The 20,344-nt window shown below is 31.5% G+C and overlaps 1 protein-coding gene across 4 annotated transcripts; it reads right to left on the bottom strand.

The window, feature by feature from the left end:
* Nucleotides 1–1,722: 1,722 nt before the first annotated feature.
* On the bottom strand, nt 1,723–19,999 carry LOC143075093 (uncharacterized). Of its 4 annotated transcripts, none has more exons than XM_076250389.1 (2): nt 19,865–19,999; nt 1,723–4,895 (listed from the first exon to the last, which is right to left on the bottom strand). In XM_076250389.1, the coding sequence occupies exon 2, from the start codon at nt 4,831–4,833 to the stop codon at nt 3,796–3,798; it is 1,038 nt and encodes a 345-aa protein (XP_076106504.1). In that variant the 5' UTR covers nt 4,834–4,895; nt 19,865–19,999; the 3' UTR covers nt 1,723–3,795. The 4 variants fall into 4 exon arrangements, with proteins under 4 accessions (XP_076106504.1, XP_076106501.1, XP_076106503.1 ...); XM_076250386.1 differs by lacking the exon at nt 19,865–19,999 and adding an exon at nt 15,299–15,428; XM_076250388.1 differs by lacking the exon at nt 19,865–19,999 and adding an exon at nt 8,664–8,815.
* Nucleotides 20,000–20,344: the final 345 nt, after the last annotated feature.

Below are 20,344 nucleotides of genomic sequence, written 5' to 3'. Positions count from 1 at the left end.
TTCCTACTTATAGGGTTCTTGTTGCCCAATCTTAAGATTTCTATTTTAAATTTTATGGACGGTTTCTCGTTTGTTTTCGTTGAGTCATAGTTTTCCACTTATATGATTCTTGTTGCATAATCTTAAGATTTCTATGCAATACTTTGTGGAAGATTTCTTGTCTGTTTTCTTTTAGTCATAGTTTCCCACTTTTAGGGTTCGTGTTGCCAAATCTTAAATTTTCTATGTAATACTTTATGGAAGGTTTCTTGTCTGTTTTCTTTAAGTCATAGTTTCCCACTTTTAGGGTTCGTGTTGCCAAATCTTAAATTTTCTATGTAATACTTTATGGAAGGTTTCTTGGCTGTTTTCTTTTAGTCATAGCTTCCCTTTTTTAGGGTTCGTGTTGCCAAATCTTAAATTTTCTATGTAATACTTTATGGAAGGTTTCTTGGCTGTTTTCTTTTGTTCATAGTTTCCCCACTTGTCGAGGTCGTGCTGACAGCTGTTAAATTTTCTATGTAATACTTTATGGAAGGTTTCTTGGCTGTTTTCTTTTGTTCATAGTTTCCCACTTGTCGAGGTCGTGCTGACAACTGTTAAATTTTCTATGTAATACTTTGTGGAAGGTTTCTTGGCTGTTTTCTTTTAGTCATAGTTTCCCACTTTTAGGGTTCGTGTTGCCAAATCTTAAATTTTCTATGTAATACTTTATGGAAGGTTTCTTGGCTGTTTTCTTTTGTTCATAGTTCCCCACTTGTCGAGGTCGTGCTGACAACTGTTAAATTTTCTATGTAATACTTTATGGAAGGTTTCTTGGCTGTTTTCTTTTGTTCATAGTTTCCCCACTTGTCGAGGTCGTGCTGACAGCTGTTAAATTTTCTATGTAATACTTTGTGGACGGGTTCTTGGCTGTTTTCTTTTGTTCATAGTTTCCCCACTTGTCGAGGTCGTGCTGACAACTGTTAAATTTTCTATGTAATACTTTGTGGAAGGTTTCTTGGCTGTTTTCTTTTAGTCATAGTTTCCCACTTTTAGGGTTCGTGTTGCCAAATCTTAAATTTTCTATGTAATACTTTATGGAAGGTTTCTTGGCTGTTTTCTTTTGTTCATAGTTCCCCACTTGTCGAGGTCGTGCTGACAACTGTTAAATTTTCTATGTAATACTTTATGGAAGGTTTCTTGGCTGTTTTCTTTTGTTCATAGTTTCCCCACTTGTCGAGGTCGTGCTGACAGCTGTTAAATTTTCTATGTAATACTTTGTGGACGGGTTCTTGGCTGTTTTCTTTTGTTCATAGTTTCCCCACTTGTCGAGGTCGTGCTGACAACTGTTAAATTTTCTATGTAATACTTTGTGGACGGGTTCTCGTCTGATTTGTTTTAGTTCTGGTAATGTGTTCCCTCTTGTGGGGTTTTCTTTCTTAAAATTATTAAGTAGTATTGTCACCCCTGTTTCCTGTTATATCTCATCAGAATATTAACCAAATTTATTTATGTAAGGTTGAATATCAATGAAATCAATGCATTATTCGATAAATCTAAGCAGGTGGGAAGCGTCATGTTGTCTCCTTGCTTGATACACATATAGATCCTGTTAAACATATGATAGTAGATGATGTTTGTCTGATTCATTGTGTAAATACGTCCATTGATTTGATATCATGTCCTTCTCAAGTTTTTTTTTTCCATGGAATGTATGCTGCTGTTGCAATGAGGGACTGGCCACAGATAAAAGCATAAAAACATGATATAATATTTGATTTATTTTATAACTATCATTTAAAATGATCACATACAGTTAAATAAATGTTCTACAATATTTTTGTAATTTGGTCATTTACTAGTGTTCCTTCAGAACAAAACAACGACTGTGCAAGGTTTGGAACCCTTGAAAATCATACATATCAGTATAGACGGGTGATTCCTCTTATCCAGCTTAAATATGTTTCGTTTACTGAAGAACTTTACAAATTTGCAGAACAAATACAAATTCAAACATATTTCACCTTATTCATCAGATTAAAAAAAGACCAAAACAGAATGATGTAAAAAAATAATTAGTAAATCGTGACTTCTACATACAAATAGAGTGTATCTGATATTTTCATTACGTTGTATATTGTTCTAGATACTTCGAATGAAGATCATATTGCATGTACATGCATTTGCCTTAAATGCTATTAAAGTTATAAAGTTCTGTATTAGATTAATAACGTATCTAATAATCACTCATTTTATGTGCTTGTTATTTTGATACTGTTATTTTTTAAGTTCAAAATAATCTCCATTTGTTACAACGTCGTCAGGTATATAAGCGTATATCATCATTGTTTTCACTAGAAGTTTCGACCCTTATAAAATTGATTTTGAAACATATTTTCTGATCCACTTCCCTGACGTGACAGTCTATTCTGATATTCTACCTTATTTTATATTAATAAAACTATAATGCATCTCATCTGCACGTGGTTCTACAGTTTATGTACCGTATCAATGGTTGGCTTAATTTGATTATCTTGACAAATAGAATTTACCGGGAATGTTTTTCACCCCTCACATCTTTCTAGGGTGATATTGTAATCACATGAGCTTTAAAGCATAATCAAACTCTGTCAAACTACATCCCTACCACACAAGACCAACTTTATTTATCACATTTAAGTTGTGTATTGCAAAGCCAATTCACTTGTTTAATTGTGTCTTTTTAAATTCTCTACTTTAATCTTTGGTTATCAAAAAAATTAGTCCTAACGCTGGATTTCTCTTTAGCGTAATTAACATTGTTTTGTACATTGATGAAAAGAATGCTCCAGAATAAATAGTTTTCATGTACATTTTAGCATGCAATTCTTTATATTTTTAACATATATCACAGTTACTAAATATCACAAAACAGTCATTTTAGTCTAATCTATAAATTGAAAACATCAAGATGTTTTATTGTTATCCATTACGCCGTTTAAAAATGTGAAGGACTGTACACTCTATCGAGACATTTGAGGTCAAAATTGTAGTTAAATTTCTTTTAGTAGCCAAATATCTTAATGAATTCAAGATTGTTTTACCGAATGAAAGACAGGCACTCTGAAATATGAAATTCATGAATATTTTCAAATAAACATGATAAACGAATAAATATAACAGCAATTAGATTTCACACTCAACTTTCATTTAAAAAAAAATGTTTACATTCATACACAAAGACTTATATTATAAATATTTCAAATACTCCGACTAGAATGACGGACCACAGTATTGCAGTGTTCTGGGCCTTTAAATAATGCCCGGCAACGATTCCATGATATTAAAAAAAATGTGTCACATATAAACCAATGTGGTGTTTCATTACGAGGCTTACAACGTTATCAATAGTGTTGGTTGAAGAAACCTACAAAATATTGGTGGGTATAATATATAAATGTTCATACTGAACCTGTTTCATGAATTTTAAAGGAAAATGTTAATCTTGGTCACTAAATATAGAATTGGATGTGTTCAATTTAGTTTCAATTTAGACAAATTGTATTTATACCTTTCACATGGCTTTATTATTTTCTATTTACATAACATAGTCCCATATCTAAATTTCAGCTTTATTAAAGTTTTGTCAGTTCTAGTTTCTATTGCCATTTCTTCAGCATTAATAACGTTCAAAATATAAAACAAACAGGGGTTATCTTTCTTAGTACACATAATGCTGAATACTGGAAGAAGTTTTCGAACACAAACATGAATTGGTGTCTAATATATATGTCTAAAACTATCATACAGACATTTAACACTGACAATATATTAAATCTTATATGAGCACCTTAATCATGCTAGTCCAATTTCAACCTGAAGTTCCACGATATCCATCAGGCATAGTTTTCCTTGTTTTTCACCACGAAGTATTTGGTCGATGTGAGAGTTTCTAGGTCTGAAGTCCATATCGTCTTTACATTTATCCGATATCAAAATATCCAAAGCACTCGATTTACCTTTGTGTGTAGACGATTTGGCACGCGAGAACAGAGATCCAAAAAATCTCTTCCTAAATTCATCGACATCTTCGTCATCTTTCTCGGCTCGTAATTCCTTTAATATAGACGCTCGAAGCTCTTCGCCGTGGACTTTTGGCCCGGAAGTAAGCTCCGGCAAAATGATATGGTCCATAGGAGGTTTAACATCTTCTATGACTACTGCCTGAGACATTTCAGCATCATTGGACATAGATTGAGGACTTGGTGTACGAGACGATTTAATATCATTACCTGAATGCTGAAGAAATGAGTTATCATAGGACAGATTGCGAGCGTGAGATCTCTTCTTTGGAAGTCGTTCAGCGTGTTTCGGTATAACTTTCACGTCTGAACTAGGAGTAGTATCTATTAAATCACTAGATGGATATGTATTAGTGGCTGTATATGTTTGACTAGATTTCCAGTATGGCTGATATTTATGTTCTGGTGATTTTCTTTGACTCATATCTTCACCGGAATAGTTTGTAAAAGACCTAAAAGGGTCAGTTGGTCCACCGTAACCATAGAGATTTGTGTCAGACGACGACCGCGATATATTCTGTTTATATTGTTCTATCTTTCTCCGTTTAGGATGAAAATGGTCTTGAACACTGTCACTTTGTTCTTGTAATCGCTTCTGAAACTGACCTCGTGGATATTCACCCGAGCTAACAGTTTCACAACGAGGCCTGAAACCTGCGTTATTCTGAGAGTCATTAGAATCCAATGACAATATATGTTTAAGAGGACAAGAACAGTTTGTGTATTGGCAGATTGGCTCTTCCATGTCTATATTTAGAACTTTTTTTTCCATTGCAGATTCTCGTTGACTTAAGTCGAGGGGCTGTTCCATATCCTCCACAACCTCTCGTGAATGACGTAGAAACTGGGACAATGGACTGTTGTATGCGGAACCTGGAAATATAAATAAAATATGATATATCAAGATAAAACATGTTTATTCCAACCGGCTACAGAGCCTATGATGAGGGCAAGGTAATTTATAACAATGATAATTGGCAGTTATTTTGATAATCATATCATCTCAGTTCTAAGATGTTTTAAAACCCACAGTGAACGGAGTATAAATTGCGACAATAGACAGTGTTATGTGGAAGATATATATATACACACCACACGACTAAGATGGGTGTATGGGTAGATGGGTGGGAAGCATTCAATGTCAAGGAAATTGACACATAGTAAAGACAAATGTGGCCTTATAATGCTTATGAAAGTTAAATACTGATTCACTCTATTGGTTATATAAGCATCTTGAGCTATTTGAAAAAGTTTAATTGTTTCGTGTATTTTCAAAATTGTCTTTTGAAAAATCCATATTAGCCTAGTACATGTAGGATGTACATTTATCTTGTTTTATTACGGTAACGAAATAGGTCTGCAGATTTGCTTTAAGTGCATTCCGAAAATTATTCTGTTAACATTTATTAGTTGTCTGGTGAGATATTTTTTGGCACATGATAAAATAACATACTTTTTGTCTTGATGTTTAATAAGGCAGCAACCATTTGATTTTCTGGGGGGGGGGGAGGGGGGGGGGCTATGGTTTTTTTTTCGGGACAAATTTTTTTTTTTCTGCGGAAAAACAATCTATTTTTTTCGCGACAAGTCGAAAACAATTTTTTTCTTTCAATTTTAGCATTACATATCATGCATATAGTGGCAGCTGAGGGGGAAACAAACAATTTTTTTTTCTCAGAATCAAAAACAAATAATTTTTTTCTCCGAAAACTGGAAACAAACTTTTTTTTCCAAAAAAAACCATAGCCCCCCCCCCCCCCCCCCCCAGAAAATCAATAGGTTGCTGCCTAATCATTTTCAATGTCGATACATCCAAACAGCTCACAAACCAAACAGAGAACTTATTGCCAGACGAAGGAGTTAACAGGTCCGTATGTTCGTATCAGACTCAAAACTTTGGGATTTCAAAAAACATTCAATAGTGTTCAGATCCAAACAAAGACTAGAAATTTGCAGTATGCAGTATCAGTGAAACTTATAGGGCAAGCAAGTTGAAATTAAGACATACATTTTACATTCAAGTTCCAACAGGTTTTTAAAAAGCAAATACTTTTTTTTAAATATGCGCAGAGCGTTGACTTCAGATATACTGATTACTGCCATTCCAACCTCGGTATTGTCATTTTCAGCACCTGAAAACACGCGCCCAGGCTTTGACATTGGTCTTTACGTAGAAAATGTCCTGATCACCATCCTTTACATGCTAGTTTGAAACATTTTACCTATTAGGCCAACCATAAAATATGTTTGATTTTATTAGAGTTTACTATACAACACTTTTTTTTTCATTGTGTTTATGCTTAAAAATGGATACCAGTAAGTATTTAATGGTATTTTTTTAAATCGTGACAAAATTTCTGGTGATCCCAAATTACTTTGTGGAAACATTAACCTACATACCGGAACCTTACTTATCTAACTGAGGAAACTATTAACACACAATTGTTTTGATTGGCCTAATGCTAGATATATGTATATAAATGACCGGTGTTTGACTCTTCGTTTTAATTTCTTAATGCTTACTGAATCTCTTTGTTATTATCCATAAGGCTAATATTCTCCTGTGATCGTGGACTTGGGCAAAGAAAGCACCCTTATATTTATGACGCGTAACATGGATGCCTTTATAACGTGTATTAGCACATAAAGTACATAAATTATGCCTGGGTATTATTAAAGGTTTCATCGATCCATTGACCGCGCTTTGACCTCTGTCTGAAAGGTTTTTTCAATATTGATATCGTATGACCTATTATAGTTATCAAAATTACAATCTGCATAAAAATATGAATATAAAATACTTTAAACATTAAAAATAAGAATGATAGGAAGAAAAATTTGATTAGTCTAAAATCCAAACAAACAATAAGATTGTTACAAGTTAAAAAAAAAAAGAAAGCATATTGTTACTATATTTTATTTAAGGGATATTTATACAATTCTAAATCTTACACAATGTTTAACGTATGAAATTTATTACTTTGGACACTTTGGACATTGGTAAAAATGGCATTGCATAAATGAAACTTCACGAATTTTAAAATTCTTATGAGACTTATGATACATTTGTAGAAGATAAAATAAAAATAAAATTTAATACCGAAGAAATATGAATTAAATTCAATACACACACATAATCTTATGTACACTTGATTGTTGTTTTTGTTGTGCAAATAAGTAAGTCTTATATTATAAAGTAATATATGCTCTATGTCAGACTACAGTCAGCATGGTCAGTCCATCATTTAATGGAGGAAAAAAGCATCTTCTTCATCTTCATAATAAAATTTAAAAACATATATATATATACAGTCATTATATGTATCATTAATTTAATATATGGATTCATCGTGAATTTATCCAGATACAAAAAGGGGGGATTCAAACCAACCGGCCTTTCTTAAAAAAAAATAATATCTCGTAATATTGTGAAGTTTATTTTAGATATACGATAATTATAAGAAAAAAATTGTATCCGGTTGGATCCTCTCAAACCCCATGTAAATATTTCTGGATCATGGACAAGCACCTGATAAAAAATAAAATGAAGACCTGATTTACCTCTAGACTGGTCATTTAAGTCCATATCAACATCAGAATTAGAGAAATGCATCAGTAAAATCTACAACCACTAGTCCACACAATGTAACAAAATGTTTGTTAACACCTTCAGCTCATCAGTCGACAATAATAGAATACATTTAAGTTATGACAAGTTGTTATTGCTTTGTATCGTTCTTATACACATTTAATCGACTAGCGAATGTGTATGTGTATAAGTGTACAAATATCGGACAACGACCGCAAGTAGGCGATGAACTTATAAACTTATTGATAATTGTTTACGGCTCTCTTGACCTTTATTCATTCACACATACAACAAAAGGACGAAAGGCTATGAGGGGTTATTTAAAGGTGAACACTTTTGGATTCTACCATTATATTTACAGTACATTAAGGTTACACACAGTTAATCTATTTTTAGAAATGTGTAATTAGTGTGCACCAACACAAAATGGTCGCAAAAAAAATGATAGTTATTAGTTTCCTTCTTAATCCAGTCGTAATTATTCGGAGGGAACGAAGGGCAGACTATCTGTTTCTGAACCATGTAATTCTACCATTCAAGGCACACCTCCAAGATAAATATATTTCCGAAAATATAAAACCAAGAGCCAGAATTAAAGACGACTATGAAATGTACAACAAATCTACAAGATATAATATGAAAGAGAAACTAATTTGGTCAAATATTTGTGTACAAGACCCGGGGCAAATACATGTACCGCTTCTATATTCGTATATATATATATATATTTATATATTTAGAAACAATTGAAGTGAATCAAATTTATTTATAATAATTTATGACTAAGTTATATTGATAGCATTTGAGGTAGTATGGATTGACCTGCCATATTTTTTCTCATTAAAATATTTTCAAAAACCGTTATAAAAAGTAAAAAGTGTTTACTGAAAAATTCAAGCATTTTGTTCATTTTGTCCTATGTCAGTTCAGGTACTGTTCCCATCTGATGTTTTTTTTTTTTTTTTTTTTTTTTTTTATTATTATTGACAAATTGTTACTCCGTATGTTCATACTTTTAAATCTCTTTTAAATATTACATAAACTTTACTTACCCCTTAACATTGTGAAGAAGGTTTAATGAACGAAGACATTCCAAGGTAAACAATAAAATACACATGTATACTTATTTAAATAACCCTATCTCTGAACTATTCACCGGCCAGTGTACCTGGTAGTAATGTGAAGAAAAGTTTAGTAGGTCAATACTGTGACGTCAGATAAAGAAAGATACATATGTATACATTAACACATAAGTATCATGACGTTAAAACAGTCTTCTAAAGAGGAAAATATCTATAAATGTGATGCTCATTTTATGGTTCTGATTTATTAAATTATTTTAAATAAAAATTTTTTTTTAAATACGAGACGATGGAGAATGCGATGTCACCGAATAGAAGTTCCTTCTAAAGATAAGTTCCAAATGGAAACATTATTCTGGAATATTATTTCCACTGAAATAAATATTCCAGTAAATATTCCTAACGGAATAAATGGTATAGAATATTTGTTCAAACAGGAACATATATTTATATGACATTGTTTATAACAAAGTTTCCATTGGAACTTCTGTTAAGTGGAACACATATATACGTTGACAGCATATTAATTATCTGACAATTAAATAGCCAACAACTTGTTTATTTTCTTCAAACTGTTGTTGTTTAGGTAACAAACATAATATATAAAATGAATTTACTTTTTCAAATCTTTAAACTGGTAAATTAAAAGAAAGCATTTCAATTATTTTCTAAAAACAAAACAATTTGGAACGATCCTTTTTATCTTTTATTTTTGATTATCATCTTAATCAAATGTTGTTTTTTTTATATTTTAGAAACTGTGGTCGTTTACGAAACAGAAGACGTGGGCGCAGAAAAAACGATATCTGAGTCTTTTCTCATCTCAATCTTGAAATATATTGGTTTTCACGTCGGTAAGGAAGATAATAAAAGGTGATTAGCCGGTCAACTATTATTCATGTTGAATAAATGTGAACTTGGTTTGTTTAAGTTCAAAAATAAACATAAATACATTGATTATTAACACGTCTGCCACGGTGAGAATAAGGTTGACAACATAAGAGAGAAGTCACTAACAGTTATTCAACTATAGGCTCCCCAAAAAGTCTCGCCTTGGCTATATTATTTGGAATGACAACAGTAATAGTTACCTCTTGTACAATGTTATACACTGTTGTGTTCGAGGAAATTTAAATATTTGTTTTATTTGGTCAATAAAAAAAATATATTTCAGACAACTTCTTATAGGAGTTATTGCCCTTAAATAACAAATAAAACAATTTTTAAATATAGTTGATTACTGTCTTGAAAACTTATCATGTTTGTTTACTAACTTGGAAACTTCCGTGTTTGTTTACAATCTTGAAAACTTAAATAGATAGAGAGACACTTTGAATTGCAAACAATGATCAACACGACAGGTTTTACAAATAAGATACAAAAGTCTAATGGTCGACATAGTCAGTCGACTCCTCTTTATAGTTATTGCTATTTGATGATGATTTTTACCAATATTGCGATTTTACCTTTTACCTTTAAAAATTATGATAAACAAAAAGACACTTTAAAGAAAATAGTGAGAAACTAATCCAGATGCTCCGCAGGGCGCAGCTTAATACGACCGCAGCTCTGAATTTGGAATGTGATTAAAAAGTTGACACAGCATAGGTTTCTGACATAGAATGGAATGGATGTGGTCTAATGAACTTATTTTTTTTTGCTTTTGAGCAATTCACTATGCTGATATAGACTTTGGTAATAAAGATATACTATGCTGTTGAATATTAATCCTCTCAAAAAAATATTTGAAGAAATTTTCTTTTTAATTTCTGAAATCTGAAATGAGAAAAATTGCCCCCCCCCACCCCCCAATTTTTTTTACCTCCCTCTTTCCCTTATTCCAAAAATGATCTCAATTCAAATAATCGTGGAGTTTGCAACAATAACTACTCATTTAAATACATCATAAAGTATTAAAATATAAATTGTCATACAGTCATGGTTAAAATTAAAAAAGTTGTTTTGCCTTTGAGCAATTCACTATGCTGTTGAAAATATGTTTGAAGAAATTTTCTTTTTATTTATGAAATCTGAAATGAGAAAAATTTAACCCCCCCCCCCAACCATTTTTTTTTCACATCCCCCTTTCCGTTTTTTCAAAACTGATCTCAATTCAAATTTCTAATGGAGTTTGCAACAATAACTACTCATTTAAATACATCATAAAATATTAAAATGTAACAAAAAGTGCTTGTTATCACTAAATGGTAAAGATTGTTTTAATTTATCAGTTGGTAGTAAAAGTGAATATACATTGTGTATTGTATAAAACAATGATTTAAGTTAATTCAACTACTATTCTGGACAAAGAAAGATAACTCCAATAAATTGAAAATTTCTTGCTATTGCACAATATTGTGCAATTAGATATTTCTTGCTATTGCGCAATACTGTGCAATTGAAAATATTTGCTATTGCACAATACTAAGCAATTGAAGATTTCTTGCTATTGCGCAATACTGTGCAATTGCAAATTTCTTGCTATTGCACAATACTGTGCAATTGAAGATTTCTTGCTATTGCTGAATACTGTGCTGCAATTGAAAATTTCTTGCTATTGCACAATACTTAATATAATAATTTTGGATCCTGATTTGAACCAACTTGAAAACTGGGCCCATAATCAAAAATCTAAGTACATGATAAAATTCAGCATATCAAAAACGCCAAAGAATTCAATTTTTAATAAAATCAAACTTAGTTTAATTTTGGACCCTTTGGTATTTAATGTAGACCAATTTGAAAACGGGACTAAAAATTAAGAATCTACATACACAGTTAGATTTGGCATATCAAAGAACCCAATTATTCAATTTTTGATGAAATCAAACAAAGTTTAATTTTGGACCAATTTGAAAACTGGGCCAATAATCAAAACTCTAAGTACATTTTTAGATTCAGCATATCAAAGAACCCTAAGGATTCAATTTTTGTTAAAATCAAACTAAGTTTAATTTTGGACCCTTTGGACCTTAATGTAGACCAATTGGAAAACGGGACCAAAAATTAAGAATCTACATACACAGTTAGATTCGGCATATCAAAGAACCCCAATTATTCAATTTTTGATGAAATCAAACAAAGTTCAATTTTGGACCCTTTGGGCCCCTTACTCCTAAAAACCTGTTGGGACCAAACCTCCCAAAATCAAACCCAACCTTCCTTTTATGGTCATAAACCTTGGGTTTAAATTTCATAGATTTCTATTTACTTATACTAAAGTTATGGTGCGAAAACCAAGAATAATGCTTATTTGGGCCCCTTTTAGGTCCCTAATTCCTAAACTGTTGGGACCAAAACTCCCAAAATCAATTCCCACCTTCCTTTGGTGGTCATAAACCTTGTGTTAAAATTTCATTGATTTCTATTCACTTTTACTCAAGATAGAGTGAGAAAACTAAAAGTATTCGGACGACGACGACGACGACGACGCCAACATCATACCAATATACGACCAAAAATATTTCAATTTTTGCGGTCGTATAAAAATTGCACCGCTTCAAACATGAAATTAATTTAACTGCTTATAGACCATTATTATTTTAATAATCAAAGAGCTGAAGAGCTCTGAGGGAAAAGACGGCCATTGTTTTAATTTTTAGGGGGTATCTTTTGATAGTCTACATACAAAGAATGAGCAAAAGAACAGCTAGAACATATAGAAAGGCTAACAATAATGAAACTAATTGTTGTTTATTGTTATTTCATTTCCTTAGTCAAGAATTCATCATAGAGACAATTTGGACCAATGAGATCTGCACCTTCTAAATCAAAACATTTGATTAAAGTTGGGAGTTAATTATCTAAAATTCAATTGAATTTAACAACTACTACAATATATTTTAGAATTTTAATTATGTACAACTGAAAGACCATTCTCAATTTTTTGTGACAGTATTCTCAAGAAAGTGAGGACTGAAAAATCTATTCAGTTTTAATTTTCCATTGATAAAGTTCCCAGTTACAACTCTCATCACAGGGATACATGTACTTATAAAATCAAATATGATTTATATATGCTGTGTGAAGTTTGCTCCCAGATCCCAAATTTTGATATATCTGTAAAATTCATGAATAAATAGCTTTAAACTACAAAAAGCAATATTAAAAAAAAAAATGAAAAAAAAAAAAAAAATGACCACTACGATAATTATGTTGGTACGCAAAATTATTTTTTAATTGATGACTACTTATTATATATATACTTAATGTGACATTTTTAGTGTTCAGATACATTAACTTTCATTTTAGTGGGTAATTACTCATCAATGGAGGTGCTCCTGAATTGGAGGAAGATTCTAAAAACAGAACTTTACAGAAACAATGAAAACTGTTGTTTCTCTCCCCAATCTCATGTATCCCCATTGACATTGTTTACCGCGAAAGTTGACCTACAAATTATCTGATTATAGCCTCAGATTAAAGCATTGCATGTTGGTGTGTGAATGATCTACACTACAGCAAGTTTACATTTAACAAATACGGATTTTAAATTAGTACACAAATACTGTGACTGGTTTTAATAATGAATAAAGGATATCCCTGTGTGGCATTCCAACAATGACGTCACTAGGTTAGATATATTTAGAATATTTCGTAATACTGATTTTTCCGGACTGTAAAAGAAACGTATATAGTGTAAGGGAAAGCTCAATATACGATAATTTCACGAGAAACAGAAGGGAAATGTGTAAAAAATGTATTTAAAGTCAATCTGTTCTCCTTGTCATCAATTTCAGTATGACATTTTGAGGGGGTTTCCAAACTATCAAAACAAAATGATTGACGTGAGGGAATGATACTCTGGCCAACCCCATTAGGGAATTGACGGCTTGAAGCCGTCTTTCCCCAAAAATATGCTGGTCTCAGGACAATTCATCAGGGCTGTTTTCTTTTGAGTGCCTTTTATTCACCAGGGGCCTGTTTATCGAAACTGTCCAAAATAAAATATATCAAATTTAATCAATAATTATATTTTTAGATATGGTTAATCAGAAACTAATTATTAGTTTTAAATTAAAGGTAATAAAATATTTTTTGTATAATAATTGTACATTTAAACTGTATAAAACAAAACATAAGACAAAAATAATAACTCCGTTTTATATAAAAATTTAACAAACTAATTGTTAACTAGATATATCATTTGTAAAATGATTTATCATTACATATTTTTGAGTGAGTTGAATTCGAAGTGTCACGATTTCATTCTTTAAACAGTTCAATGGCAAATCTCATGCATTTTTTTTTTTTATATAAATACGGAGAATTTCAACTATTTTACTACTGTTAAAAACAAATACATTGTGTACGTGTGAAAATGAACAACAGACGAAATTCGAATATATCTTAAAGGTCGGACCACCCTTAGACGAACTTAAGACACCTTATTAGGTATCCTAAAGTTAGGACAATTCCTAGGATTTTCTTAAGTTGCCACACGTTTGATAAACCCGCTTAGGACTGAGATGCGTTCTTAGTTGGTCTTAGGACACAACTTTGGTCAAATAATGGGGCGGAGTAAAACATGATTGTGTGCGCTTTACTATCCCCTAACATAGTAAAGGTGTGCAACATCGAAACATAAAATAAAACTGAAAAATTCAGATGGTTAAGGCTTCTGGCTCATTAGAGATCATTAGATCGTCATAAAACTGAAAACTAAAACGCACAAAGTACCGACCCAACAGTACTTAGGTCACAGTATAGGAAGATGTGGTGTGAGTGCCTATGAGGCAACTCTCCATCCAAATAACAATTTATAAAAGTAAAATTATTTGCAGTTATAGAAAGTCAGTACATAGCCAAAATGAAACTTATAAATAAATCGTATATGTTCCTTAATGACTTAATGATCAATCCGTACACTTCCAACTGATTTTGCTTTAAAATATAGATCTATACATACACACACACATATATATATATACAACTCGTCTAAACATCAACCCAACACTGAAAATTATATTATAGACGTCATACAGATACAATAATGTATAACTTATAACAAAGCCAAACACTTACACTGGTTTTACATACATTTTATAACTAATTCGGGAACTGATTAATTTTAATATGTTTATTCATTTATTCCAATTGGCATGCAGTTCCTCTCAAAAAATTCATTGATCCATTTTAAATCTTTAGCATTATTTATTTTCATACAAAAACATGAATATTGAGTTAAAAATCAATTCAAATATATCTGATCATGTTTAACATATTGTATTTATAAATTTGACACACATTTTTGACTTCGTCAGAAATATACGTTCACAGCTCCCCAGGCACATTTTATCCGACATGGAAATGTTTTAATACTAGTGTAGTTCAAACCTCACACACTTTAAAAAATATTAAAACAATTCTTCGTTTATTATTAATTTTTGTATGCAAAGTGATATGGAATGCCCCTCTTATATCCCCTCCCCCAATCCCAACTTCTTGGACAATAATAAAGACTAGCCTATTTCAATTTAATTAATTTTTTCCTCATTCATCATAAATAACTAGAGTTATGAATGAAATAAATAAAATCTTAAAATGATTATATACTTTATAACCAATCTTTCGCCAGTCGTTGTCAAATTAAACAAATGACCTACCTTGAAACCGGTCATAATAATATGGATCTATATATCGCCTCGGATAGACCGTATAAAAACGATGTCCAAACATTGTTGGTCTCGCCACAAAATGGGGACTATTCATATCATACATCTTTTATCTGCCTGATTCTTGTATTGATTTTCTCCACATGTCACGAAGGAAAAGAATATTTTTAGGTTAATGCTATGCATATTCTTAAGGTTAGTGCAGTCAGGTTTAAGAGTTTGTAGGACATATCTTCCACGAGGCTACCAAGGGGTCGGACTAACTTGATGATTATGTAGTCAGGTTGAATGGTTTATGACTTCCAGGGCTCTAACAGGGATCAACTAATGTTAACTTTTATTTACATTCTGGCTAAAGGGTCAATACGCTATGTTCGTAACTTGTTACACGCCGATACATATGTGGGTCAGTAAAGGACATATTCATGACGACTACATTACAGGGGACAACTAAGGATAGGACGGATGAAAGTAGCTGATGGGCCAATATGATAAGTTTGCGACGGGTGCAAGTTGTCATTAGTTACAGGCGAATATAATTATATAGGTCATCAATAAATCAGTAGGACACATGTATGATGAGGATGTAACGGGGTACAACTAAGGTTTTGACCAGAGAATTCAGGATCAGTATGACACATTCATGACGGGTAGGTTGTCACAGGTAGCATACCGATATGTGGGTCAATAAAATATGATTTAGACGGATATATAACAGGGACAACTCGTGATTAGACTGATAATTTTAGTCAGGCTGAAGGGTCTGTTTGACCGGTGGTTAAAAACGTTCATGTTATAGAACTATCTTATCTATTGAAAACGTAAATCATGTAGAACAAAATATTTGTTTTATAGTGAAAAAAGTTACCATTCCAAACACATATTGTATTAATTGAACATGCTTTTTATTGTTCTTCTTCGACAGGTTTTTTGGAACGGTTTACAAAATTAAGGTCCAAGAAACTTCCTAAAGGCCACGTCTTTCATCAATGTCCCTTGTCATAGCAGGAAATGTTTCAAGTTTAATGTCAAATTTTGATTTATCCTCAAGACACCCTGTATTTTTTTTTTATATATACATTGTATGTTAGCGGCAATAAGTGAAATTAGACATTAAGCTTAAATCCTAGACAATAAGCTAATGCCTAGGCATTAAGTTATTGCCTGAAATTTATTCTTATATAAAGCTGGCGTTATATTTTAACGTTCTTTTTGTGTTTTTAAATTCTTAAATTTTCTGGTTATGATTATTGGATACTTGTTATAGTATAATGACAGAACTCACCGTTTTATAATTCGCCTATTATCAGATTGTATCAAAGTTTGTGATGCTAATATTCACGGTATATAATTAAAAAGTGTTTAAGATTTTCTGGTTATGCTTATATGACATTTTGAACACGTTGAATAACACAACGCATCGTATTATATTTCTTTTATTCCATTAATAGTTTATAACGGATTGAACAATATGTACATTAACCTTGAACATGTTGAAAATCACATTAAGACATCGGTTCTCCATTTTATAATAACTGACGATTTTCGCATGGCTCTAATTCAAACGTGCAACATTTGCTTGAATTTAGTTATATATACGGTCATGACGGTATATGAAATGAAAAGGTCACACGGATACGAGATATATATAGGAGAGACAAAAACATAACTATCCGATCTTTTAAGATGTATATTTAAACACGGCAATAATGATAATAGATTATAGAGTTGAATGCCTCTTTAAGTACAGGACTAAAAATTTAAATGAGAATATTTGAGAAATGAGGAAATCATTTACCCCAAATAAACAAGAAAATGAAACAATATCCAATGAAAGAAAAATAAATTGGGAATATGTCCATTGAACACAGATGATGTCCCACGCTTGCATATCATATAAAGTTGTAAAGGTATATATTATAATGAACGGACGTACAGACGGTCAAGGATTTTAAATGCCCCTCCGCTACGGCGGAGACATAAAAAGGAAGAAACAATACCCGAATGAAAGAAAAAATATGAACAATAATCCCATGAACGAAATACAATTAAAAAGACAATATCCACATAAAAAAATACAATGAAAAAACAATACCCCCAAGAAGGAAATAGAAGGAAAAGACAATACCCCCATGCACTTGCCAGAAGAAATACAATAATACAAGAAAGAAACAACAAACCCATGAAAAAAAGAAGAAAAAAAAACAGACAAATTATAAAAAGAACGAAGAAACAATACAATAAAATAAGAAAAGTAAATATCGGAATTAACATGGAAAATACTGGATTTTATTAAACGAACATGGCATCAACGGATTTGAATTTCCAAACCGGACATGGTGACAGGTACATTAGACAAATGGACGCCCACGCAGAATGGTTTTACTGACAGACTTTCCATATTACATGTATTTAATTTACCCTAGTGTTCTTACAGATCATGTGAAAACATATAGCTATGTTCTTCAAACTTGGCTTTTTATCAACTTTTATAGTGTACTATACGGAATAGTTATTTCTCACTGTTGAAGGCCGTACGTTTACCTATAATTGTTTACATCCACTTCATTTGAACTCTGGTGGATAGCTATGTCATTGGCAATCATATCACATCTCCTTATTTTTATAAAGTCTGATCCTACCAATTGATATAGTGCTAACATGTTCATTTGCCATGTTTGTAGTATTGAATTTATTTAAAATATTTGCCACTGGAATACGATTTCTTGGAATACTAAGGTATTATTGATATTACCTACATTATTTATATCCAGGATTATGAAAAATCAAATTGCAGATATTTTTAACATTAAACATGTTAAATATATAGATATATACCTTTTTATAACATATGTCGTTTTCTCAATCCTTGACCAAGAAAGATCATACAAATAAATAAGATATTTTCATAGCTTTGAGATTGAAAATCGAAGTAGAATACAAATAACAGAGATGTACACGACCGAAATAATTTAAATTTAATACATAATACATGTTTATTTAAACAATTGATTGACACTTTCTCATGTTTATTGTAGTTGCGTACATCCATCTGCGCCACACTTTCTCACATTCAATAACAACATTTTATAAATTATCATTTTACTTGATCATGTTTATAGTTGTATTTTGTGGATAACCAAAGCATAAAAGTTGTTGGGAATTTATGTTTACAAACATGAAATTATTGATTGATTATTTTTTAACGTTTTAAAAACATATACATATACATAACAAGTTTTAAATGTTTACTTAAAAAAAATCCTGAAATAATACTATAAGTCTCTCAAATTGTTGTAAAGTGTCCGGGGTGATGACCGTCGGACATTTCTCTGTTTGGGTTATGTATACCATTATAGGTTTCATAACATTCTGTTTTAATAATCCCCACGGCAATGCAATCAACTCAATACATGGTGGCATTCAAATGTTTTCTTACAAGACTGTATTAGACACAAGATGTTTCTTTGCCAATAGAGATTGCATGCACAGCTTGGGTCAAGGTGTCAACAATTAATATATTGTCTCTAAATGAAAACAGTAATAAAATGGCAACCAATCATCTTTTATTTTTTATGGCCTCAGTCATTCATTTAATAATTTGTTTTCAATTAATGTTGACAAACTAAAAATGAACCCACCCCTCTAACCCAAAAAATAAAATAAAAATAAAATCAGAACTTGTGTTTTATCCAAATGCATTATTGATGGGTTTGTTACTAAGAGTACCTGCTTTTGAACCCAAAATATATATTTTTTTAAAATTTTGTACATTTTTTTGTGTGTTAAGGACATTGTTGAGTGGAACTACCACATGTATCACATTTTTCAGTGCATGGATCTATTGATTAAGGGTTATATATATTATGTAATAATTTCACCAGTTGCACTTATATACCATGTTTACTGTTTCATGTTTACAATGACATGTATGCGATTTGTATTTCGATCTATCTTGTAAGGTTCATCATTAGCCCAATTTTCATTATCAATATAAAAAAACTTAACTTCGCTTAAAAGGTCAACAAAAAATGTACTTTTTAGGGTTTTCCATAACCTTTTTTGGTAAAGTTCATTACCGCTAAAGACACGGTTATTTCTATTAAATCTGTACCCAATATCTCGTATTATTCCACCCGTATGAATGGTACCTAACTCTCTTTTGATACTAAGGTTACCCTAACATAATCGTATACCCGTATGTACGGTAACTCTCTTTTGATACTAAGATAACCCTAACATAATCGTATACTGCAACATTGCAAATTTGTCAATAAAATTTCAAATTTATCTGTTCTTTTTTTTTTTTAATTAATCGTTTGATAGATACTCCCGGACCTATAAATTGTCAGTTTTAGCACATCTTTGTTTAACTTTGAACGTTATGATATAAGAAAATATGCAAACTTTACAGAGGAGGGGGATAAAAATAAGGTAAACATTACCAATAAGTTTATCATGTTTACCAAAGTTTACACTTTTGTACTTGGTTGCGCAATTTTACAGAAAACTGAGCAAAATATACAATAAATATATATTGAACAATAAAATTCTTACCTTTTTCAGAAATATATATGCTTTCTCTACTAAATGATACGACTAGATTTATTATTTATTTCCCGACTGTTGAATTCATCTGACCTGTATATGACACAGAATTGTATATTTAGAGCTCTCTGGCATGCGCAGAGATCAGATTTTCAGTTAGGTCAATGCCCGTTCACAATAAACTTATTGTAGAACATCGACCTTTCTCGATTACGTCTGTTATTAGTTCTATGTAATTAGCAGTGACCTGAATTTTCTTTCAGTTGATGCTTATGTATACTAAATATGTGATTTCAATCAATTTAATTCAAGTCGGATTCGAATTTGAGAAGGTAATAGACAAGTTTTATATTGAACCGAAATGCACTTGATATCGACCAGAAAAGAAACAAGGTCATGTAAGATTTACGTAATGCATTAATTATTACAGGCGTTGCAAGCTGAAAACGGAGACATTGGGTTATCATCTCAAGCTACAGATAAAGTTTA

Source organism: Mytilus galloprovincialis, chromosome 5 (genome assembly GCF_965363235.1).
Source record: "Mytilus galloprovincialis chromosome 5, xbMytGall1.hap1.1, whole genome shotgun sequence".
Classification (NCBI taxonomy): domain Eukaryota; kingdom Metazoa; phylum Mollusca; class Bivalvia; order Mytilida; family Mytilidae; genus Mytilus; species Mytilus galloprovincialis.
This window is presented reverse-complemented; position numbering and strand designations above follow the sequence as displayed.

Coding starts and splice junctions, on each gene's coding strand:
- LOC143075093 (XM_076250386.1), bottom strand. CDS start 15,413: ATGTATGATATGAATAGTCCCCATTTTGTGGCGAGACCAACAATGTTT. Junction 4,896..15,298: donor TTATTATGACCGGTTTCAAG/GTAGGTCATTTG, acceptor TTATATTTCCAG/GTTCCGCATACAACAGTCCA.